Raw genomic sequence first — 26221 nt, forward strand, 5'->3', positions numbered from 1 at the left:
AAGCGATCGTAGTAAAGTGTGGGTCCCACACTTTATTAGAAACTCTCTTTTTTGGCAATCTCAGCCATTTCAAATCCAATTTTCATCAAATAAACATTGAATTCCTCCTATAATTACATGCTCTTTCATATTTCATAAGAGGTTTCTCATTATCTTACAAAAAAAAAAAAAATGTTAGAACCCTGAAATTAGGTCTCAACAAAAACTATACGATCCCTTTAATGATGTATCGACATTGCAGCAAAAAAGAGAGAAGTAAACAACAACAAGAACAACAACAACTCTCTCCGTCTCTCTCCCTCTCGAGCTTTTGCCTCTTGTCTGTGATTCAAATGACATTACATTTGTGATATCGGACAGAACTGCAACATCATGACCAAAACCCAAGGTTAAACTGCAGCACTAGGCTGGCTCCTTAGGGGACTATTCTAACATTCACCTCTCCGCGGGTATGTTTCATGTAGTTTGCACGTGCCTTTTTGGCTCATTCAGTGTGTAACAAAACAGACAATGAACTTGCAATCAATCAGCCAGTTCACCAATCCACCTGTCTGTTATTCAATAATCCAATCACTAAGCGGCCCGTCAGAGAGACGCAAAGGCGAACATAATATGAGTATACACTTGAGTCGATTAAATTGAAACTCCATTCCGTGTTCAGTTCATCTCTGTAGTGAGAGAAGGAAGGTATACGATGAGAATGATAGGGGCTTCATAAAAAAAAAAAAGTTGCAAGAAATAACAAGTTAATAAAATATGAAAGATTCACATGCTTTGAAAAAATAAAATAAAAATACTGACCGGTCGTGTCCAAGTATGCAAATTAAATGAAGCGATCGTGTTATTACCTCAAAACTCACTGGCTTGCTTGGTTTGTACCTGATGGTGATTTAGATTATGATTGAGCATGTAGCATTACACATACCTTAGATATGACTACTGCTCTGTCACTACAACTATCCAACAACTTGATGCGAAAGATTCCAGTAACTTTGTTTTGCTGTTTACTCAGGAAAAAAAAAAAAAGAACAACGTGCAAATTTCTTGAGGAGATAGGAGTGATCTGCGGGGGATGACATCATGAAATCACATTTATTCTGAATAATTGACTGCGACTGCTTTGACTGTTGCATGTAAACAAGCGATAATTGAAAATTCTTAAATAGAGCTGCTGCGTTTCATTGTCCGATTTTAGATAAGACTTCGACTGTACCGTATAGTAGCTCCATGGTTTTACTTTAAGATGTTTAAAGAATGTGATACTGAACAGAGGAGGCTCCCTTGAAGTTACCGAATGCCGTCAATCACTAGGGAGTGTGGGAGTGACTGCTAGAACCAGTTTATCATGTGTCTGTAATGGAGTGTGTGTTTTGTTTTTGTTTTGTTTTGTTTTGTAGCATTTTGTGTCGTTTTTTTTTTCTCTCTCTCTCAAGCTCGCAAATACGGTTAGCAGGTGTATCAATAGAGAGTTCAGACGTTGTGAGGTTCCCGCGATGTGAAATGCCAGTCATTCTGATTGTATAAGCAGAGCAAACATGAGGGTGTATGATTGGGGGGGGGGGGGGAGTGGGGAGTTATTGGGAGAGAGAAAGTCAATGCCAATGGTGATTGCATTACCAGCTCCGTCGTTTATGTAGCGTCCTTGTCTCTTTTTATTTCATCCAATCGAGCTGTGAATGATGACGTACAGTGACAGCGGACGGAGATATAGAGAGGCAGGAAAGGCGATATCTTCATCACATCATCAGCTGATAAAGGGAGAAGTTGTTGAGTGCCGAAATTTGTTGGATAAGAGTCAGTTGTCGGTTTTATCCTGTTTTTGCTGTTGTTGTTTTTCCCTTGCTATATTCAAATTCAGTAACATATAGAAATGATAATTACAGCGATGCATGAATCGCTGACAATAGTAAAGGGAAATTTACCAAACTCAAATGTGGATGCAGATTGTGCAGAGAAATTCGTATCGAACACAATGGCGACGTTTTGACGAAAATTTGAACAAGCCTTCCAAAAGGAATGAATTTTCAACACAAAGCTGCAGTTAACTCCACGTGCCGTCTTCAGAGGAATGGAAGGCTACAACTACCCTTGATATCTCATCTTATAGTGCAATGATATAAAGGAAAATTTCCTCAATCCTCACTGACATGAATTAGTCTAATATTTCTGCTTTCATTGAGTGCACATATTTGCCGAGTCAATTTCCTTTTAAAGAGACGAGGATAGGGGATATCTTTGCACGGAAAATCTGCCACCAGAGCAAAAGCACGTGAATTCCCAATCTTATCTAGAAAACAGTTCGTGATTAATTTGTTTTTGTTTCGCTTTTTGAATTTATATTCCGTAACTCAGCTATTATAATGCGACACTTGACTTATTTACACTGTGATAATCAGCTCAACGGAGAGTTGATGGTATCCCAGTTGGCTGCTGTTCAAAGGTAACAAGTTTGAGTTTGCTCGAGATTCACTCTGCAAATTTAGCTGGAGACTGAATACACGTAAAGTCACCAAAACCAAACACAACATGCTTCCCCACATCCTTGTCGGAGAACATATTGATATTGGTTCCTATGTATCAGGGCAAAGCGATACCTTGACGTACCAATTTCAATACACGTAATGATGGTTAGGTGTATGATATAATAAATAGGGAGCTTTAGATTTTAGACGCGCGGACGTTCAAAGAGAAAAAAAAAACATGATCTGAGCGTGCGCAGTAGCGCGGATCAAGTTGCTGCGCACGCTCAAATCATGTTTGTTTGTTTGTTTGTTTGTTTTTTTCTCTTTGAACGTCCGCGCGTCTAAAATCTAAAGCTCCCTATTATGTACAGTTTAGGTACAACGCCATTGTCAGGCAGAGTGTAATACAAAGAATTGTTTGGTGCCACCCCCATGATTCAGGTGGTCGCTTGCTGTCACGTTTCCTTTTCTTTATTTCCGAACAAGTTTTTCACACGTGGCCTGCGGCGTGCACAGACGCAAACCGCAAAATAACGTCACTGTAGCAGAGCAAATACGTTGTAAATTCTGACATTATTGTATTCATGATTTTTTTTTTTTTATTTCGCAAAATGTCCAATCTGTGAGGACAATGTACTTCTCCAGACGTAAGAGAATACCGTTCGGTGTTTAACACCCCGAGTGGAGTAATGCCATTATTAAAATTTTGTGTCAGTATAACGATTATTATCAAGGCCATACCGTTAGACCCAAACATAATGATTGCAGATAGAAATAAGATGAATAAATAAAAACACATTATGTACAAAAATACGCACACTTACATATACACACATGTACATCACTCACCCTCTCGCACAAGCACACACAGCCGCCTCGAAGTAAAGCCTGCAGTAACATTGTCGCGGAGGTCTGCATCTGCTCTTGGCAGGTACTGTGGTGTAGAAATTTCAGTAGCTGACGGGATGTACGCGATTCAAATGAATACTTGGTCTGAACTTTCAGACCGCTAGATTTTTCACTTCAACTTCAATTCAGTTTTTCTTTATTTCCATCTAACAAAATGTAATAGAGTTAATACATGATACAAAGCATTCGTTTGACAAACCATTATTGTTTAACAATAAGTAAGAAGTACAATTCATAAAGTCATATACAAAATCTGTGTACGAATGAATGACTCCAACATGCCTAACTTCATCACCGTTTGAGTGCGTGTATGTGATCCATCATACTTCAAATGTTAACGCAATAAAAAGAAAAGGAAAGACGTTTTCTATCAGGACTCCGTGAAATTCCTTGCAGTCGTAAGTGTGCTCGTGATTGAGGCAAATCAAACGTGCAGCAAGGTATCTCCGCAAATTATATCAAACTACCAGGAGTAATGACCCTGCGTATTATAAACTAAAGAATATTTTGCAAACTTTACCGTCACAGTATGTTCAAGAACTCAGTCTCGTGTTCATCTAGGACAGCTTTTTAAAGGCTTCGGATCTCTTCAGTCGAAATTGCGATCGCTGCGGCGCCGTGTCAGCGGCAGGAGAAACTGGTGCGCCATCGCGCCATGACGGTGCGCAATTCTGCAAGTAGGCCTACACACCGGTCAACTTTGAGTGACCTTTGACTGACTTCGGTCCACCCAGATCGTTGGGTGGACCTCGCCCAACAAATTCCCAAGCAAAGTTGAAATGGACAGGCTGAGAGCTGAATCGCCCACGAGCTCGTTATGATGCGTTCAGGCCGTATCATCATCATGTACATTTATCTATCTCTTCTCCTTTAGGAGAGCAGTTGGAGACGGGGCCGAATGGGAGGAGATGAGTGGGGGATGGGAGATGTTCTCGAACACTAGTATAGATACTATAGAAGCAGATTGTAACAGATCATAAAAATATTGATATATTCATGTAAAATACTTAAAGACATAAGATTAAGTCTGAAAAGACAGAATACCATCGAGATCACTATGCTTGAAGTGTACGTTTTGATCAGAAAACTCGAGATGTAGCGTGGCAGAAACAAGCGAAAGGTAGTAAAAACGGTGAGCGCTGACTTTCGTCTCACCTCCCTGGTTCAGCGTAACAATGTGCAAATATAACCATTTGCATAACGCCTTTGTTTATATATCCGGCTGATGTCCCTCAGGACAATGTCACTACTATACATCTTGTTTTAATCTCATGTTGGCTGGAAACTTCCCAAGTCTTTGTGGTTAAGATGATGAAGAATCAATCACAAAGAGCTCTTTATTTCACTGCTGAGCGCTCATGCAGTTCGGCTGCCGATATGACACACATTTTTCAGAAATCCCACTCCTATCTTCAGTCAGAAATTGGCGAATATTCAAAAAAGGTTTGTGGAAAATCACTGCATGGATCACCTGTAATATTTGCAGAGGTGTGGTTCCATGGTTGGTTACATTCTTGACTAGTCATTGGTCGATCGTCACTGCACTTGTCCCTGGATCGAGTTTGGCCATAACTTTGGTTCCATGTATGGACGCGACTACTGTCCTCAGTGAGGCTCTTCTCCCCACCCCACCCTTTCTTTTCTCTCTCGCTCTCTCTCTCTCTCTCCATCTTTCCCTCGATCTACCTCCCTCTACCTTCTTTACTTCTCCCTTTCTGTCACTCACCCTCTGGTCTCTTCCTAAGATTTGAATGATACACATATACTGGAGTCTGCAAACGCTTAAAGGCACTTGCAGATGAAACAAAACCCAACATTAGTGCTTTAAAATAATTCTGAAATGTGAGTTATAAGGGATAGAAACAATCACTGTGAAAATTTGAATACGTGTAATCGATGTTAAGTATTGTCAAGTACACAAAATGTGAACAATAGTTATAGTAAACATGATTCCAGACTAAACCGTCCACAGATATATATGGTTTATTGAGAAAAATACTGACATTTCCTTATATTTTAGGCTATTTTGCGAAGTGTTTTGTGATACAACAGACCTACACATATGCATCAAATGTGATCTTGAACACTTTTTAAATCACTGCTCCCAAAGGTAAACAGGACCTTTAAAGGGATGGTACAGTATTGGTGGAGATGAGAATTGGGCTTTTAACTTTTTGCGAGATACCAAGAAAACACTTATGATATAGTACAGAGCATACCATTTAAAGAGGAATTCAAAGTTTATTTGATGAAAATCAGGTTTGGAATGACTGAAACATCCAAAAACAAAGTAAAACAAAGCGATCGTAATAAAGTGTGGGTCCCACACATGGATTTGGTGCACCAGTGTTCAATATTAGGAGAGACCTTGATACCTTGATACCTTGGTGCAGTAATCCCTTGACTCCTTGTTGAAGCTCTTATATAATAGTAGAGAAAAAATACATACACACATTAAGTACATCGATGGATAATGGGAATGATAGGCTTCCCACGTAGGCTGTGTTTGAGGTAATGTGTTACGTGAAATCTGGCCAGATGTCCAGGTGTATCATAACGTTTCATGTGTATATCCATATTATACATTTACCAGTGGTACATTTGCCAGTGACCTGTTCATGACATGGTCTCTCTTGATAAGTGGATAATTTTGCCCCTCTGCCCATAGTATTCCCAGGCTCCTACCTCCCCTGTCTTCCTCTTCATTCTCCCTCGTCACAGCTTCTTTCTTTACCTCGCTTGTTTGGGAGTTCTTTGAATTGATGGCTATCACTCGAAAGCAATTACTGCTTGTCGAAACCCACGTGGAAGTGAAGGAAATTGGCGTAAGTGCATTCATTACGAGTTTGATTCCACGCGGGTGTCTCTGCGCTGACGAGGGCGGGGAAGTAGTCCGGTGAGATTTTTATGCATGTGTCGAGCAAAATCCCCATCAATATTTCGATTCGGGCGATGACACTCTTCAGAGAAGTTCAAACTTGGAATGGCCTATGGGTCCCCAGCAATGAAGACCAGATTCGTTGGTATCCTCTGTCTTTGCTTGATCATAGGCCTGGCTAGATTATGGTAAGATTCTACCTAATTACGAATAGGGTAAAAACAAACAAGCAAACAATCAAAGAAACAAAAAAATAAAAATAAATAAAAACATAAAAAAAAACCAGAGAGAACAATCACATTTGTTGTTGTTGTTTTGTTTGTTTGTTTTTTTAAATCAAAATCGAATGTCCCACGGTGTTACTGACTAAAAACCTGATGACAAGCAGTCAAATCTTTTCGTTAGCTCTCATGGCCAAGGGACTTCTCGCGTTTCAACAACACTAATTTTCATCTGTTTTTTTTGTCAACTCACTTTTTATCACACGTTTTCTTTCAGTTCTTTCTCTATTTCATCATTTCCGATCGGTTTCATCAGAATGACCAGTCAACTCATCCTGACTCGCACCATTCAACGCTAGGTTGGGATAAACCTCTTCTGTAACCAAGCCATTGCCGCGCCGCCAAGGACAAGATTTCGCCAAAAGTGTGACACTGGAAGGCCAATGTTAGATTTTACGCGTCAACAGAAAATATTTTCTCTCCCCCGGTGCTATTTTCATACCGCAAACATTATAAGTAGACCACGTCCCTCGCCGAAGCTGAATGATATCACACCTGTAGGTCCTTGACCGACTCGCATCTCTCGTACGAAAAAATGACGCTGCATGCCTGCAGTATTCTTCGAGATCCATCTTCTGTCTTTGTCACTTCCTCTTGCTCCCCCCCCCCTTTTCTTCTTTTTTTCTGTTTGTCCGTATGTGTTACAAGACTTGTATGTTTGCTTTCAGTTGGGCCTATATTTGTAATAATCATTTGGTCATCTCTGTTCTCCCCTCCTCTACGTTAATAGTTTAAAAGGCGTGCTGTGGGAAATGTTGTTATAATCTTCCCACCACCAACCCAGCGCTTTGTGAATTTACTCTATAAAATGAAAATGCCATACTTAATTGTTTTGCCTCCTACTTTTAACATTTGCTATCAGATAATCAAAGTCAGCGTGACAATAATCTTGTAACAATAATCTTGTGGGTGAAGTGTCGTAAAATTGTTGAAGGACAAGTCCACCTTCATAGACATGAGGATTGGAGAATGCAGCAATATTAGTAGAACACATCAGTGAGAGTTTGAGGAAAATCGGACAATCCATTCAAAAGTTATGCCTTTTTTAAGTTTCTGCTCAGTCACAGCTGAATGAGAAGACTACTATAATTTGTTATGTTACATGTGTACAACGATAAAAAGAAAGTATAAAGAAAATTCAACATATTTTCACTTTTCTCGCATAACAAAAGAACACTCGACTTCTCTCTTTCTCAGAAGGCAGGGGGAATAATATTACCCTTAAATACATCTGTAACAAGTTGAAGAAATGTTCACTTTTTTCACAAAGTAAAGTTTTGTGAAATTCTCTTTTTATTTTCCTTATATCGTTATACGCAAATGACATCATACACTGTAGTAGTCTTCTCATTCAGCAGCGATTGCGCAGATACTTTAAAAATTCATAACTTTTGAACGGATTGTTTGATTTTCCTTAAACTCACACTGATGTGCTCTACTAATATTGCTGCATTCACTCGACTCACATGTTTATGAAGGTGGACTTGTCCTTTAAAGTGTAATTGTACTCCCTCTTAAAGTTGATTGTGCCCTCCTTCTTCCTATCATTCCTTCCATGCTTTATGTCCTTTCCTATAAGAGAACTGCCTCGTGTGTGTGTGTGTGCGTGTTTGTGTGTGTGCATGTTGTTTTGTTTGTTAAAAGATTATTAATATTGTTCATGAGGGGACTACCAGTTTCAAGCTCTGCTCTCCAGAAGCACCATCCATTTCCAACTACTTTGTTTTGATAAAGTTATAAAAGCCACAGATTTCCGTTCATATTTAGTTTTCTTTATCATAATGTTACACTGATTTTGTATAACTATATTAACGTGACACTGTAAGTGCATTTTTGTCGGAAACAATTTGAGTGAAATGAAGTCAAATAAATAAACAATTAGGCCAGCAACTCGATAAAAGTTGTATTAGTCTGATATGGAAGAAGAAAGTTGTTAGGCATTTTTCATAAGTACTGATATTATGCCCCTAACGCAATCATACACTGTAGATGCGGTGGTGTTGTCATTGCATGCCTTGAAACCCATTCACCTAAACACAAACCATCATTTAGCATTCTGAATTGGCGCGCAATCAAAGAGTTCGCTTGCGTTCTTCGCTTCGTCATTTTGTTGTTTTGCTGTAACCTAGCAATCATGATAATCAACATGTCTGTCGAGTGAAAGTGATGCAGGTGCTAATTTTTTGACCAAATGGCAATGGGAGGGTGTTAATTGGTGCCGTCATCACCCAGCTTCTTTGTAAGTGGTTGCGACCAATACAATCGAAATACGCCATGTGGAACAAAAATCCTAAAACCTTTTGAACATGTGACCGATTCTGGTAAAAACTACACTGCGATTCTTATCTGTTGATTTCACTCTCATTACCTAAATCATGTTTTACATTTGGTGTGGAAGTGCACTGTACATTGGGAACGAGCGAGACGTACGAAAACCACAGTCGTTTCCCTTAAAGTTAATGAAAATGCAATTGGATTGAACTGAATTGAATTAATTTGAATTGAATTAATTGAATTAAATTGAACTGAACTGAACTGGATTGAAATGAAATAAGCTGAACTACATATTTTGATTTAATGCAGCCCAACTGATTCAATACGAATTGGATCTGACTAAAACAGGAATATGGATAGGCCCTATGTTTTTCATTTCAGGCAGGATGGTCTGTCAGTGTTTCCGTTGTTGAGTCGAAATGTAAAATATGAATGTGTACGAACGGAAGAAGCACAATTAGGAAGAACTTCCTGAAGAGTCCTCCACCCTATTTCCCGTCAAACTCATACACCACATGAATGACATCATGCAGGCCGTCTTTACCCAGGGTAGAACCTCTTCAATACTAGTAATGCCCTGCCATTATCGTAACTGAATTTAATGAGTTACAGTATTGAAAGAATGAGCACATAATCTCCTGAATGATAAATAGGATCGTTACCTTCGAGTACTATTTGAATGTCCCTCCCTTCCTGCAACGGGGTTGTCAAGATAGTTCTATAATGGAAAATCTCACTCACACAAATTATTGAACTACTGCCATGCACAAGTGCACTGTTGAGATGGCGCTGCTCCTTCTTCTGAAATAGCTCTCCCAGCAGCACCACGACAAAAACTGATGATACCAACGCTCTTTTGAGTGTCATGTTTCTCTTCCGTCACATGTTTAAAGGTATGATGTAGCATTGGTTGAGATGAGCATTCAGCTTTTAACTTTCTGCGAGACGCCGGTACTTTGATACCCCTTTATGAAACATTAAAGAGCTTACAATAGATATTGTAAGAGGAATTCAAAGTTTACTTAATAAATATCGGTTTTGTGATAGCTGAGATATCCAAAAACAAAGGGTAACAAAGTGATCCTAATTAAAGGTGGGTCCCACCCTTTAATAGGATCACGTTGTCTTGGATATCTCAACCATTTCAAAACCAATTTTCATCAAATAAACTTTGAATTCGTCTCATAATTATGATATACTTTTTCGTTTTTCAAACAAAGTTTCTCATTATCTTAAAAAAGGTCATCAAAAGAAACTAAGATTTTAAGATTATAAAATGGATTGCGACACACATACTTCGCGAACACCTTCAAATTAATGTCCATCAAGTCCTTCCCGTACATGTAATTCATATGATGAATGTCAGCGCATGATATTATCATGATTAGTGAACTTCATATCTGTATTGAAAATATCAAATAAATTGTGTTATGTGTTTTCATTTCATTCTTGCAGTGGAGGCCGTTCTTGAAGGCATGATGGATATTTTGTTTGAAAACCAAGACTACGACAGAGGTGAGTTTAAAATGATTTAATATAATCGTCATCTTTGACCTTCTCTGTTACTGTTACCACGGTTATGGTGTATCCTTTTATCATTCTTACTCCCTTTTAATACTCTTTTTTTTTTCTCTTTTATGGCAGGGCTTAAGGTGACAACGATTTAGAGTCTTTGCACTGTTGATATCAATCGATATACCTTTTGGCAGGAAATGCAGGAATTATTTCATCTATCAACACAAGCATGACAAGGTCGCGAGGTATTGTTTCTGTGGTTGCATACTGCAATGAGATTATGAGAAGCTTACAGAAACACTAACTCATGTAACTGGTGCCACATTAAGTAATACTCTTACCAGTCATAATAATGAATTAATACTTATGAAGTATTGAATTATAACATTACTTCTAATACAGCTGATAAAGTTGTCAGGCACACGTGTATTTTCAGCCAGACCGAAATGAGATAATAATAAATAAATGAGCCGTATCAGGAACATCACCCCCGAGGACGATTACCCTCAGTTAACATGGTTAAGTACTGGTTAGTGATAAGGTTAGAGTAAAGATTAGGGTTAGAGTTATGTTTAGGGTGAGGGGAAGGGTCAAGGATAATTTTTTTAGGGGGTAAATTGCCCTAGAACCATACATGTTTTGTGTGTGTGTGTGTGTGTGTGTGTGTGTGCTTGTGTGTGTGTGTGTGTGTGTGTATGTGTGTGTGAATATATTTGAACGCAGGCACAATAATTCATGAAATACGTGAAGGCATTTTTTTTTTCTTTGAGAAAAAGTGATTGGGAACATAGAATTTTGATAATACTGTTCCAGACTGTCACCTTCCACGTATTTATATGATATCACTAGTTATGAATGATGGAGCAAAGTGGGAGAAAAGAGAGAGTTGAGAGGGAAAGAGAAAAAGAGAAGGAGAGGGACGGATAGAGAAAGAGCAAGGGGAGGGAAAACGAGACTATGGACTCTTGGACTGAACGGAACCGTTCTCAGTTGCTCACTTATCGTGAGCCTTTGACCCGGATCTCGGGCGTGGCTTCCGGGCAAGTTATGCCTATCTGCCTCCCGCTGTCGTGCTAGGCGATCGCGTCCTATAACTGTGTTTCGCAAAGTATTTCTCCCTGCATTAAACATTGTGTCAATGATCATGACAACCCTAATAGAGCAACCCGTAGAAATACCATCAGAAAGAAGCAAACCTATCCATACATTGTACATGCTGTTGAAAGGGATGGTTCAAATAGATGGCCCCGTGAAGGCCGCCATAGACAATTACCAAAGTAATAATTGAGCCAATTTGCACAAAATGTTTGCATGTCACCGAAGATAATCGTTGACGTCATGATAACATTGATTGAATGCAAATTTCTGTCATGGATGAACTGGCATATTTCAGATTTGCCTATATACCACGCATAGCCAAATAGGACTTACACAACGACAAAGACGAAAAGGTCACTGAAAACAATGTGAGGATAAACATGGAGTATGTGGTCGCCACCAACCATGAAGTCACAACTCTTTAGTCAGGTGCACGTCGTGTATTAGTATTATATGGGTCATGCATGACCAAGGTAAATCATGTCCAAGGTTTTTTTTTTTTTCTTCTTCTTCGTTTGCTTTTTTATCGCCCACACATCTCTGAATATATTTAGTGTTGGGACCCCAATTTAATTGATCTGTGGTAAAGAGAAACGTGACAATATCTGAAGAATATCTAGAAGAATTTCACTGAAGATCTATTGAATATTAAAGGGTTGCTATGTACCACCACCGCTACATTTAGTAATAGTAATAGTCATGATAATAATGATAATAACAGTAAGGATAATGATGATGACAATAATGAAAGAATAATGATAATAATAATGTTAATATCAATATTGATAATAATAATAATAATAATAATAATAATAATAATAATAATGATAATGATAATAATAATGATAATAATAATAATTATAATATAGTCATCGTCATTGTCATCATCATCATTACCATCATGTCATGATGGACATGATGATCATGACCATCATCATCATCATTGTCATCATAAGGTCTTTTTTTTTTTTTGTCCAGAGTAGCCTCTTCAGTGTTGTCACTGTCTGCTCTTTCAGAGCAGGGAGAAGAGACCTTCCTACCTCCCTGGTTAGAAGGCCCTGTCATTTTATTACCCTATACTTTTATCAGGTACCCATTTATACACCTGAGTCGAGAGGGATATGGTGGGTTAAAGAATCTTGTCCAAGACATAGGCACTGGACTGGATTCAGACCCTTGCCCTTCGAGTGAAAGTCAAGAGTTTTATCCACTATTAATGCCACAGCATATTTCCCCCAATTTTTCCCGCTTATTACGCCATGGTCGTTCATTCGTGGTCTGCGAAAACAATGGTAATTAGGCTGGCGGATGAACAGATTTGTTTTGAGATGTCTGGAGACATTCAAAAGGTATACTCTACGAAAATTGGGGTTCGACTTTGCACTTCTACCAGTGTAACACTGCACTGGGAGTACCTTATCGGGTGCAACTTGCACCTTTCAGACCAGAAAGGTGCAAATATGCTCCTTTAAAGGTCGACACTGGTCTTAAAAGTCCAAAGCTGCACCCTGTGTAACCCTGGTAATGGTGCGAAGTTGAATCTATTTTTTTTTTTCATAAAGTGTAGATTCTATACATGCACTCTGATATACTCCGACTATCTCTCTCTCTCTCTCTCTCTATTTGTCTCACTTTATTGTATTCGTCCATTGCAGCAATTTCTAACCAAGACAGAAGACAAAAAGTATCACCAAAAACATACTTGTTTTCTAGATAAAGGTATGGGATGTTCTTCTCGGGGTGAACAAAATGTTTATTAGTACTTAAACAAAAGGCGTGTGAATAATGACCAAAAGAAGACAAAACAAACAAAAAGCAAAAGATACCAAAAGTGCCAAAAAATTACCGTGTCTTAATTTCGCGCTTAAAAAAAGTATGATAATTTCAATCTTGTTATCAATTATCGTAATGCACTTGAACGAATTTGCCAAGATACCACGTTCTTAAAAGTAGACAAGGCATATCTAGTTTGCCGCAAATCCTGAGCTTGTAAAGATTATATATACATGAAGTTGGTGATACGGACTCTCTTTGTGCTTTGAAAACGCACCGTTTTGATGAGTCGAAAGGAATGTACCTGTACGTGATCAGTTCCAGACCGAAATTCATTTTGTTGGTGGCCAGAAAGTGATAACGAAGTCATTCTTTTTTGTCGGCGTCATGGCACCAATGTTGATTGTCGAAGTCCAGCATAACTCAATTTGTATCTCATTTAGAATTGAGATTTATTGGACAGCGGTGGATCTCTGCGAGTGATCCCCTCTGCATTTACTCGCGCAAGAGGTTACCCGGTCAGTCAAGTCAGTCAATCAGTCAGTCGATTCGCGGCCCACGTGCGGGCGGTACGTATTCTTGGCAAGCTGATGGAGCGAGGCCGCTGATTTTCTGCTGGAAATTGAGCATGATTGAAAAGAAAATCGTCTAATCCCTGCCTCATTTCTATTCCTGAGTTTTCTTGGCCTTTACCTCGAGCCAGAAAATCGTGGGCTGGAGCAGGAAAGACATGCCTCGGTATATTGGAGAGTTCAATTCTCAGAAGGGTTCCACGAGTGCCAGCCATATAAAGAAAGACGCACACAATAGCAACAAAAAGCAAGACAAAGATGAAGCTGTTGAAGACAATTGTAGACGGAGAAACGAAAAAAGAAAAAGAAAAAAAGAAGAAGAGTGCGTGAGTGTGTATGTGTGAAAAAAGGGTGGGGGGGGGGGTAATCAGGAGGCGACAGATTTTAGGTAGGCTCTTGATACATACATTTTGTAACTGGAATAAGAATTGGTGGAGAACAGACTCGTATTAGTCTTCATAACTATTTGCTTTGAAATTGGTGTGCATTATCTCTTTTTATGTCTGAATAGTTATCAATTTGATTAACAAAGACATTGCAGGAAAACATGCAAGTTTAGTCTTAGGGGTGGCGAATTCCATTGTCTTTTACTTTAGCAGTGATTGACAGATGATGTTACCCTGCAAAATCTTGGTGTGGAAGGTTTATTTATTTATTTTTTTTTGGGGGGGGGCGTGTCCAAGTAATCTGAAGAAAAAATAGTAGAAGAGAATATATGTCACATGAAAGTTAGATATTCCGGTGATCATAATATGTGATGATCAGGGTATTATGAATCAATACAAGTCAACATGCATTTACATTCCATGGTTCCTTTAAGCATGGCCATACTTGTAGCACCATGCTCAAAATATGCACAGTGGTGGTATCACAATAAACACAATATAATTTGCCTCGGACAAGTTTGGTTATTTATTAACCTTTTTCCTTGTGATGTTAATAAAATTCTGTGATTCATATTTCGCTTTATTCCACTCCTTCTTTGTCCGAACAGAGGGGAGTAAAGTCGGCAAGCACGGTCATCTGATCGACGGAGATATCTACGTGGAGGATCTTGAGGAGCATGAAAGCAAGAGGGTAAAGCATGCCAAATATAATTACGGCGAAATGGTCTAGTCCTTTAACACTTCCTTCATTTTTGTGTGTGTGTGTGCTCATTTTTCCCTTTAGTTTCTTTTATTTATCTTGGTCTACTTGTCTTCTTTTTCCCTCCTTTTTTTTTTTTTTTTTTTTTTTTTTTTTTTTTTTTGGCGTAGAACCACTTGAGCAAGGGTATAAAAGAACGAATGAAGAATGAAATAATCGGCTGGAATTGTGTATACGTTTCCATGACCCTGTCATGTACATAATATGAAACGTGTGTACACACATGCTATGCATGATTATAATTATTTACGTGCATTTATTTGTAGATATATGGGGCGGTATTTACTAAATGCGAGTTTTTATGCCTCCGACACGAAGTGGTGCCGTAGGCATTATGTTTTCGGGTTGTCCGTCCGTCCGTCCGTCCGACCTTCCGTCCGTAATGAATTTTGTGGACAGCGTATAACCTTTTGAGGTATCCTAATGAAACTTTTCATGTATGCGTATTAGGGGGTGAAGTTGTGCCTATCGACTTTTGGGTGCACATGCTCAAGGTCAAAGGTCAAAAGGTCAAGGTCAAATAGGTAAAATTTCACTATTTCCACCATATCTATGCAATGCCTGAAGATATTTTCTTGAAACTTAGTGTATACACGTATTACCCAATTAAGATTCTTTGGTGAAAGTTTGGGGTCATGAGGTCAAAGGTCAAAGGTCAAAAGGGTCAAGTGAAAATATTAAAACTTAACTTTTTTCTCTGTATTTTGGAAATTGTTCAAGTTATCTTCATGGAACATAGTATATATACATGTACTGACTGGCAGTGAATATCTAGAGAATTTAGGGTTCATGGGTCAAAGGTCAGGGGTCAAAGGTCAAGGGCAACACTTCAAAATTTTACTATTTCCCTCATATTTATGCAATGCCAGCAGGATTATCTTTTTCTTCTTTTTTTTTTTTTTTTACACGTGGTGTATGCATGTGTAACCTAATAGAGATTCTCTGGAAGCTTTCTTTTTTCTTCTTTTTTTTTGTTTGCCTCAAAGGTCAAAAGGTCAAAGATCAAGAGAGAGTGCTGAACTAACTTTTTCCTCCATATCTCTGAAGTGGCTCAAGTTATCTTGAAACTTACTACGTATTTATGCATGTTGTGCCTGACAGTGATTATCCTATGAATTTTAGGGTCAAAGGCCAGATGAAAATGGTAGCAATGAACTTTTCATTATAGAAATTGCACTTTTTCTCCATACCTTGAAAATTACTCAATGCATAAACTATGAATGGGTCAAAGTCAAGTTAAAGTCTTTAAATCCCCAAGTACATGCTCTCCTATTCATCCAATTAAACCTAGGTCAAGGAAGATGAACATTCAACACATTTGTGACAAACTTGTCATTTTAATATTTTGCCAATTTTGTGAAAATGTATCACACATTGTCTACATGTACTATAGACCTATTAGGAGAATCGTGCATTATGGCGGAGGCATGCCAGTCGCCTTAGCGACATTTCTAGTTTGGATTTGTCTTTGAGTATTAACTCTTTTGGAAAGATTTACTCGTTGTTAGAATGGAAGAACGGTTCAATCTAGAGCAGGCATGGATTTGACAATAGTAATCCAACAACAACAACAGAAAGAAAGAAAGGAAGAAAACATGTAGTTATGCCTGCATCAGTAAGTTTCAATTTGATCTTTTATATAATCGTCATGTATTTTCTTACGTTTCCTACGACAGAAACGTCGAAATGCGCTTCGTGATCGAGAAAGTCTGTGGCCGGGTGCTGCCGTTCCCTACGTCATCGACGGTTACTTCAGTGAGTGACTCTCATTGCAGTATTCCAAATAAGATTAATGCATTAAGATTTGTAAGAAATTATTCTTAGAATCATATTATGATATTATGCTGGCATTGTCAGATTGTGCAAGTTTTTGTTTAGAATTTTTGTCTTCTTGGTTATCATGCCGTTTATTATCTGCCGGTGTAACCGGAACCGCTCAGAAAACTACATAAATACGTTGATTAGAGTACATGTTAACAAGCTGGATGTTTCAACGTGCAGAAAGATAAGTGTAAATCCATCAAGTATGCTGCGTATTGTACGTTTATGGTATATTGTACGTATGTATGTTACCATCGAGGATCGATGTGGGAATAGTTGCTGTAAAGAAGTTAGAAGTATGCAAGTTTAGTAGGGATGATCAACGTAATAAATGCAACTTTTTTTTTTTCTTTTTCTTGCAGCCGACAAGCACAAGAAGCGGATCCTAGATGCCATGCAAAGATTCCACGAGATGACTTGCATTCGGTTCCGACCAAGGACCATCGAGCGAGACTACATCCTCTTCACCCAGTCGCTGGGGTACGTCGGAGAACTTTGGAGTCAGAGTTCGGTCATCTTGGGTGTCAGACAGGCGCCATGTTATATTGTTATATTCCATTAGGCGTGATTACACGACACACCCCATGTGTGCCACCATCTATCAACCCCCCCCCCCCCCACTCTACATTTTGATCTGTGTAAGATAACTATCACGTTTTGATCCACGTGTATATGTACGTGTCTTATCGGGAGTATACATGAATTTATATGGTAATTAAAACATTGGCTGCGGTGTAATTTTGTTCTAATTCATATACAATTATATTTTTTGTTGATACTGTTTTTTTTTTTCTTGATTTTGTGTTTGTTTGTTTGTTTGTTTGTTTTTTACAACGTTTTGCTATTTCGTCTTTCTTTGTTTGTTTGTTATGTCGTATACTCATATTACTAAGTATATGCTGAAACGAAAGACCGGCATTGCTAGGTCGAGGAAAATGTCTGGAATCAAAAGGGCGCCCCGCCATGGCGAATAGTTTATAGGACGAATGTGCACTGCTTGGGCACCATCAATACAGAGACAGCCTTCGAACAGGGGCAGGGTTGATTTGTTGTTATTGTTTGTGTGTATGTTGTTTGTGTTTGATTGTTTGTTTGTTTATTTATTTGTTTGACTTTCTTTTCACGCACAATGTCCAAGACGTGCGAAATTTAAGCGTTTGGTAGTTGTGACCCCTTCATTCATCCCTAAACTATCCATTAATGAGAATAATAACTAAGAGAGTTGTGTGTGTATGTATGTGTTTTCATGATGGCGTGTGTGTGTGTGTGTGTGTGAGTGTGTGTCTATGTGCATTTGTGTGTGCAGACCGAAGCATACAAATCATGAAACGTCTATCAGAAAGCCAGTATCATCCAGTTTAGACACTCTTAGAAGTGCGAAAATGACAAATGATTACGATATAGAAAAAAAGAAGATAAAGAATGTATTTTGAGACTATGTGCAGTAAGATTGTACAAATTAAGTGTCATTATGACCGCGAATATTCGAGCAAATCAATGTCATCATCACCTAGCCTATGGTGGCATATGCCCTTTCTTTACTGAACCTGAAAACATTCTTAAGCTAGGGCCAAAGAGGTTTGCAATTTTCAGCCAACGATAATCATTGCATTTGCCATAGCAATAACCTAACCTGAACAAAAGCATTTAAGCTGCAGTAATGTGCTGCATGTGGTTCATGGCACAGGGTCATGGTGCAGTAGCCTGTTGAATACTAACAAGTGTACAGTGGTATTTTCAGAGCGGTATCCTGATATACGATCGTTTTCTTGGTGAAACAGGTGCTGGTCGATGGTCGGAAGGACTGGTGGTCGTCAGAAGATCTCGTTGTCGGGAACCTGCCGGGGCAGTCGTGGCGTCATCATGCACGAACTCATGCACGCCATCGGCTTCAGACATGAGCACAATCGACCCGACCGCGACGGCTACATCGAGATCTACTGGCAGAACATCAAGGAAGGTGAGGAGAGAGGTTCTCCCGCTTCAACCATCTTGTTAATCAACTCGTCACTGCCTGCACATCGGTGTAGTGATTACGGCTCTAGGGTATTGCTCTAAGGTCCCTAATCCAAATCCTGTTCCATGCGAACTTACTTTTGTGAACAGGTTTTAGCCACAATATCCCTTCTGACAGAGACATAGCAATGTGGATTGTGTGGTGCTGGGAGAGTAGTGATGGCCTGGCCATTTTCTGTATCTCTCATCGGGTAGCTTCATCTTTTGCATTTTCCCTGTAAACACTCACTCCTTTAAACAAAGCTAAACAGCTATTTCTTACATCTATCGCGCCATCACACAATCGCCAGAACTACTGCGTCTTTCTAGGATATTCGTACATATGAATTAGTATTCATTCTCTCTTGGATTTTTCTCTCTTTTGTTCACTTATACTCTATCAATAGGCTTTACGAACAACTTCCGGAAGTACAGCAACGACCACGTGCAGACCCTTGGCACTGGATACGACTTTCTGTCGTTGATGCACTACCCGCTGACGGCCTTCTCTCACGACGGCAACTCGGTAACTATCGGACCTCGCTACCCGACCTACCAGATCGGCGACGTCGGACACAGGGACGACTTCAGCCACATCGACGCTTACAGAATCAACATCCTCTACAAGTGTGGTCGTAAGTTCTCCTCTCTTTCCATGCTGTTCTCCCACCATCCTGACCCTCTCTCCCTTCATCCAACTCCTTCACCGTTTCTTTCATAGGAAGGGAAGGGAGAGGGGAGGAGGGAAAGGGCGCTAATTTCATTGTTGGGGTGTTTGACCATTTTTTTTAGGTGTTATCGATTCTGTCAACATTCCCATGTCATGAAATACAAACTCATACAAGACAGTGTGTGCATATTTCCTGTCCATTCACATCTCATAATTTCCAGTCTGTGAAACCGTATAGCTCCTGCGACAATAGCTCCGGTCTTACTTTCTAGAAGGTCTTAGGGTTAGGGTTGCGTTTTAGGTTTAGTTTGATGTGCGGATTGGGCTTAGGGTCATGTTTGTATGGTTAGAATCTATGTTTGGCTAAGAGTTCAGATATTTCATTTGAGAAATTGCCATAGAAGCAAATGCCATAGAATCTTTATTTCCATCAAACCATTCTCGAATACAGTGCTTGACGTTACGCCGTCGGAGTCTAGTGTTTAGTCACTGTTCGTGTCTGCAATTGTATTTCACAGACAAAATGCCATGTCACAGTTCACTTTACTCATGTTAGAACTCTCAATGTAACTTTAATGTATGTACTTATTTTAACATCGTATGATAATGACTTATTCATGCGAGTGCATTGTATAACTGTGCATTGTATAATTGTGTGACTTGAATATCAAGGCATTAATTTTTGGGCATTACATGCAATGTACTTAAGGACAGCGAACTGTCCACGGTGGAATTTAGATGACAAAGTGTCTTGTTTGCTATGCTAAAGTCATACTGCGGAAGTTGTTAAGCATTATGTGGTGATGCCTCAGTATTGATTCTGCGATTGATTCTTCCTGCTCTAGTTGGCTAACTGCCTGTTTAAAGTTCTCCATCACGAATCGCTCCCGTAGATACACTTTCCTTCCCTCCTGCGTGTCACTTTGTCACAATTAAAGGCTAATTATCAGCTCTTTAGTAGTTATTTTCTGCTGGTCACATTGTTATACTCTAATGAGCAAACACTCAGTTTGGCGTCAATCTTCCGCGTCAAAGAAAAACGGCTATGAATTCGCCTGTTGTGCAGTTGCGAATGCGAAGGAAATCAAAATAAATGTCATATCGTGGGACGTTCATTAAGGTTATATGGTGTTTGTTTGTTTGTTTCGACCGACAAGTAACGTGCACGCAACAGAAACTATGAAGCAGATATGAATCGGTGGGAGCTATGATTTGAATGTCAGTTTCTCTTGACTAAATCTCAACTTTCTGTCCTTTGGGCTGGTGCAGTTGATAGTCTCTCAGGTCACGTGAACATGAAGTTTCTCACGACTTCTCAATTCGCCTTATGCCACATGAAGAAAACTAAAAATTAATTAAAATCTTCTATACGCGTGAAGATATAGGTTTGCAGTGCCTTCAATGATGTAGGAAGGTATCATGTCTTATACACTTATACATGTACATTGCGTCATGTTGAGTGCGTCTGCCTCATGATATAATGTGAATAGCCTTGCAGGAGATGACGTTTGTCGACTGTCTGACACTATTAATCACACAGTCACATCTTTCTTCCTATACACGAATGATTTGTTTTGTCACATTCGTCGTGCATCTCGTCGCCATGTCGTTCCTCATTTCGCTGCTCCCGTTTCTAAAGCTCTTTGCGGGAAGGGGGTGGGGTCCCCCTCCTTGTTACTCGTCCCTGTATAGCAGCGATAATATTTGGCCCTATTGTGTTTGCATGTTGAAATGAAATCCCACTGTGTTGATGATGGTGAAGATAATCAAGAAGATGAAAATGATGATGCCAATGATGGTGATGAGGCTTTCATCATCGTTGTTATCAGGGAGCTCCCTGTTCTTATCAATATTTGTATATGTGGTACTGGTATCATTACATTAATTTGTTATTGTTAGCATGATTTTCACTTTTTATTACTACAACATTTTATTATTACTACAACTATTGTTATTATTCTCAACATCTGTATATTAAGTTATTATTATGATTATTATTATTATTATTATTATCAGCATTGTTACTACTACTACAGTAGTAGTAACAATGATAATAATTTAACAATAAAAACATTATTATTATTATAATTATTATTATTATTATTATTATTATTATTATTATTATCATCATCATCATCATCATCATCATCATCATCATCATCACCATCATCATCATTGTGACCGATATTGATGTTAATTAGTATTATCATTATTGCTATTTTCAATGTTGTCATCACTTTCATTATGATTATCCATATTAGGATGCGAAGATACTGACCCTTACTACTGTCCGATCTGGTCCATGATGGGTGAGTGCACCAGCAACAAGGAATGGATGACGAAGTACTGCCCCTTCAGCTGTGACAGGTGTACCATCGCCCTGGCCAACGGGGACGGGCTAGGTGAGTGAGCGGTCTGGCCCGCAGAAATTTACGTTTACCTTCACTGGACATGGCTATTGATGGCGCGCTTTTATTGTCGTTGTTGTCTTGATCGTCCTTGCTGTTGTTGTTGTTTTCTCTTTCTCTCTTTGCCTTATATAATGTGTTCAGTTTGTAAATCAAGAGATGAACAGGGGTACACGCATTCATGAATTTAACTGCAGCCTCCCTCAAAAGGCCCGCTGTATCGAGACTGCAACGTCTGCACTGACTGCGACCATAATTCATATTAAGTGACGAACGTATAATATGAAAGGTTTAAAAGGACCGTGAGAGAACTTTCACCTTTTCCCTCCAGGCCTGTAAACTGGCTGTTTATTGCAATGTGACAACATTTATTTTGTCAATCTTTCCGCTGATGCTCCTTTCCTCCTTTCAGGTGTTTCTAGAAAGTTTCCGTGGTTTAAGTTCTTTTTTTTTTTCTAATAATTTGCCATAAATTTATATGAATATACAATTTTATTTTTCAGATTGATTTCTGCTGTTCAGGGTGAATTATGCAATACATGTAGTAAATTGCCAGAGATACATCAGTTACTTGTTCATTGAACAGGATGTTTATCGGTTGAGCTTTAGTGGATCGTGCAACGGCCCAAACTTAACTTGAAGGTAATAATTCTGCACGTAATTGGTTTACCGTGTATTACAACGCGTTGTGTTTAGAATGTATTTCACGATGTAGGCCTAGTAGTAGGGACTATTTGTAACAAGCGAAATATGAATAAGTGACCTCTATCAAATCGTGATACATTTTCTCTCCTGTGTGAAAAATTTCCTGCAATAGCGTGCATCGACAGAACATCAAACTGCAAGCGCTGGGCCAAAATTGGCGAGTGTGAACGCAACCCGCAGTACATGTTGCAGAACTGTCGCTTGAGCTGTAAGCAGTGCAGAGCCGTTAACACCGAAACTGGTGAAGAGGAGGGTAAGTGCATTAACGGCTTCATGTGAATTTACGCCGCAAGTTTCGCGATGAAATCATGGGGAGCTGTTTGTTCGTTTGATTGTTCATTGTTCCTGTGAGAGAAGGACGTCATCAAAATTAAGCTTCCGCTTGAGATACTGATGTCCTGCATTTGTTCGTAAAAATTTGACTATATGATTATTTTCCAATTGTTTGTTTATAATTGTTATTACAATTTACACATACTGTATGATTTCATACGATTTTTTTTTTCAAATTAACGATGCTTTTTTGAAGTTTTTTTTTTCGCAGTGTGACATTCATTTTGTGAAAAATGCAGAGATAAAAAATCAGATAAAGTTTTGTTTATTTTTTTTTTTTGTCCAAGTATATTGGCGTTGTTGAACAAGCAGGACATCGTATAATTAGAAAGCAATTTAATCGTTTCCTTTAAAAGAACACTCTCCCATGACAGGATTGTACAAATAGCACCTTGTCGTTTCGAATTCTTTCTTTTGGATGCCATACAAATATTTGAAGAAAAGAAAAATTAACATTGTATTTAAAGTGAGATTGTTTTTTCCTCATACAATTTAGAGTTATTAGTTTCGGCACACTCGCAGTATGCGTAATTTATAGCTCAATAGGTCACTAGACTAACATGACTGTTGTTGCTATAATGTTGTGGAATTTTGAGCATCCATCCATTTTCATCTTGGGAGTTACCCCGATGTCAAGCTGTGTGCATGCATCTTGTCACAAGCCATCCAGTGGGTTAGTTTAGGACCGAAAGTTACGATGTATAATTAGATGCTATATAAAATTGACAGCCCTAATGTGATTGATAATAAAAAGGTCGTAAATTTGCTAATGAAGGTATACATTACCTGTATAAACCATGACTCCCTTGATACTAGCTGTGCCCGTCGAGTGATATACTGCTTGAAATCTTTTAACTTGATCGGGAGATGAAGGTTATAACTGGGTCAAATACGTGGGTGGATTCCGAACAAAGAAGTCCCAAGATAGGCAAGTCGTAAGTTACATTTGTACGTAAGTTTGCTCCAAATGAGCATTCCTTTTGATATTATTGTCCCTTGTTAATATGTCATGGTTATCCATGTCAATGAAAACTAAACGTATGTCACCCGTTTGGGACTGTCATTTTGTAAAATAAACTAGTGATCAAGTAGGATGTTATAGAACAGCGCCACCAACGTGATATTATGCGAGTGCAACCTTACCAGGACGCGAAATTATTTTTCCCGCATAAGTTCCGGACCCCAAGTCTCAAAACTTCAATTTATTGACGGAATAAACGGCAATATAATGTGAGATACTATTTGTATTACATGCAATACTTTCTGTGTTTTGAAAATTTTAAAAGTTCAATAATTTAATTAAGAAATGTAGTACCAACCCCCCCCCCAAAAAAAAAAAAGAGCAAAAAGTGGGATTTGAAGCAAAAACTGGGACTCGAATCTGGGACCTCAAGTGTATGAGTCTGAACGTACACCATTTGCCACACGAGATATCGCTGCAAGCAGATGTTCTTTTTCCATTCTTAGAGCGTCTTGTTAATGATTACGTCATACGGTCTACTGAATATTCATACATTCTCTCACGGGGTCCGGAACTTATGTGGGAAAGATAATTTAGCTACCAGGACATATGTGTGTTGTTGCTTTTTCACTCTACTCTAGCCTCTGATTCCCCCCCCCCCTCCCTCCCTCTCTTTGTGTTTCATGTCTTTCCTTCTCTAAATTGTTGTGAAATACGTGAATGTTACATCTAAACGTGAGGGAAATTGAAGGCGAAAATGGGGACTTATGGGATGCGGCAGGGTATCAGCGTGATTTCAATCATTGCAGGCTAAAGTAAATTCATATGCCAGCATCTTAACATGTTTTTCGTGTGTTTCCGGCTTCCCTGTCACGCCAAATATTTTAATAGACAACAAAATTACATTCATGCCGTGCTAATAAGACCCATCGCGCCAGTATACGCGTTTCGGCGATACCGAAAGGCCCAGAGGCGTTAATTTTGTAAAACAAAGCCCTGGCTGAGGCGTCTGAAGTTATTTAAGGATTGATATCACTTCATGATCCTTGCTTTTATTGGTTTGTCCGTGCTGGTTAAAGAGTAATGACTTCGTGATACGGAACACCAGCTGCTCGTCGCAAGTATGATTAAGTCCAAATTTACACGATCTTGCGCTCTGTGCCTTTAGGCTCGTTCGCCCGATTTGTGTCACGCATCGCGTACATATTTGGAGTCGCCGGGGGAAGTTGGCGCATAAGAAACATGGCGCGTATAATTTTTTTTTTTTTTTTTTTTCATGAGAAGATGCGGGCGGGAGGGACAACGTAGGAAGGGGAAATTAGATCATGTTTAGATTATGTTTTCCCCAATGGATACTCTTAGTTCGACTACCATTCCAAGGCACAGACAGGGCGGTGAAATGTTGATAATGTATTTGGTCGATATTTGCGTGAGCGGGCTTGCCTTTTTTTCCTCCTTTGATGTTCCTTCTTCATTCCAACTGAAAAGTAGAGCAAGTGCCAGCATAAATGAGCCCATCGTACATTGACATAATTGCACGCATATGGCGGGACATGTCTGCATCGGATATGTTAACGATATAATGTGATGGGGTTAGCTATTTTAAGGTCCAGGGTTCAATTGGATATGTCTCTTCTTCCAGAATTACTTGGGAGTGATGACATTATTGTCAGGGCAGCAAAAATGCCGTCAGCTTTCAACTCTACGCCCCACCTCCTCTTCCTCTCCGCCCCCTTGCCCTCTTCTTACTGAGGCTGAGGCACTTTCATAAATAATAATAATAATGGTGCTCTTTATCCAGGGTAGCCTCTTCAGTGTTGCCTCTTCAGTGTTGTCACTGCTCTATCAGACGGCCCTACCATCATTATTACCCTAGCGTTGCCAGGTACCCGTTCAAATTATAAACCTGGGTCGAGAGGGACATAGTGGGTAAAAACATTGGTCCAACAACGTAAGTACTGGGAGAGATTCGAACTCGAGACGTCCGATTGAAAGTAAGGAGTGTTATCCACTATGCCACAGTGCCCCCACTTAGAGATAAGAAAGTAAAAGCAGATCGTGCTGGCGTTTGAACTTGTCAGAAGCCCGAGCTCAAGTTTAGACAGCTCATCAAAGCCTGTTCATCAAATTCATGTTGACTGAATTTCCATCGTGAATACAGAAAATGTGCAGGTGCACCAAAATGGCCGGTGTAATGGCGGCACAGAAAACCCATCAACATGAACTTAGGAGATCGAAATGTGAATGACATGATACAGGGGGCGCTGTGGTATAGTGGAGGAGACTCCCGACTCCTAATCGGGACAAGATGTTTTTTACCCACCATGTCCCTCTCGACCCAGGGTGTATAAATGGGTACCTGGCAACGCTATAGGCACTGCTAGGGTAATAATAATGGCAGGGCCCTGTGGTATAGAGCA

The 26221-nt window shown here is 39.3% G+C and overlaps 1 protein-coding gene across 1 annotated transcript in view; it reads left to right on the top strand.

Annotated features, from left to right (window-relative positions):
* Positions 1-26221, top strand: part of LOC140232811 (uncharacterized) — a 129354-nt gene that overhangs the window by 88893 nt on the left and 14240 nt on the right. The window contains exons 3-10 of the mRNA XM_072312928.1: positions 10260-10319; positions 14757-14839; positions 16585-16663; positions 17092-17209; positions 18511-18689; positions 19132-19359; positions 21656-21796; positions 22620-22760. Coding sequence (XP_072169029.1) covers positions 10260-10319; positions 14757-14839; positions 16585-16663; positions 17092-17209; positions 18511-18689; positions 19132-19359; positions 21656-21796; positions 22620-22760 — 1029 coding nt within the window. The remainder of the gene's footprint in view (positions 1-10259; positions 10320-14756; positions 14840-16584; positions 16664-17091; positions 17210-18510; positions 18690-19131; positions 19360-21655; positions 21797-22619; positions 22761-26221) is intronic.

This window comes from Diadema setosum, chromosome 9 (assembly GCF_964275005.1).
Source record: "Diadema setosum chromosome 9, eeDiaSeto1, whole genome shotgun sequence".
Lineage (NCBI taxonomy): Eukaryota > Metazoa > Echinodermata > Echinoidea > Diadematoida > Diadematidae > Diadema > Diadema setosum.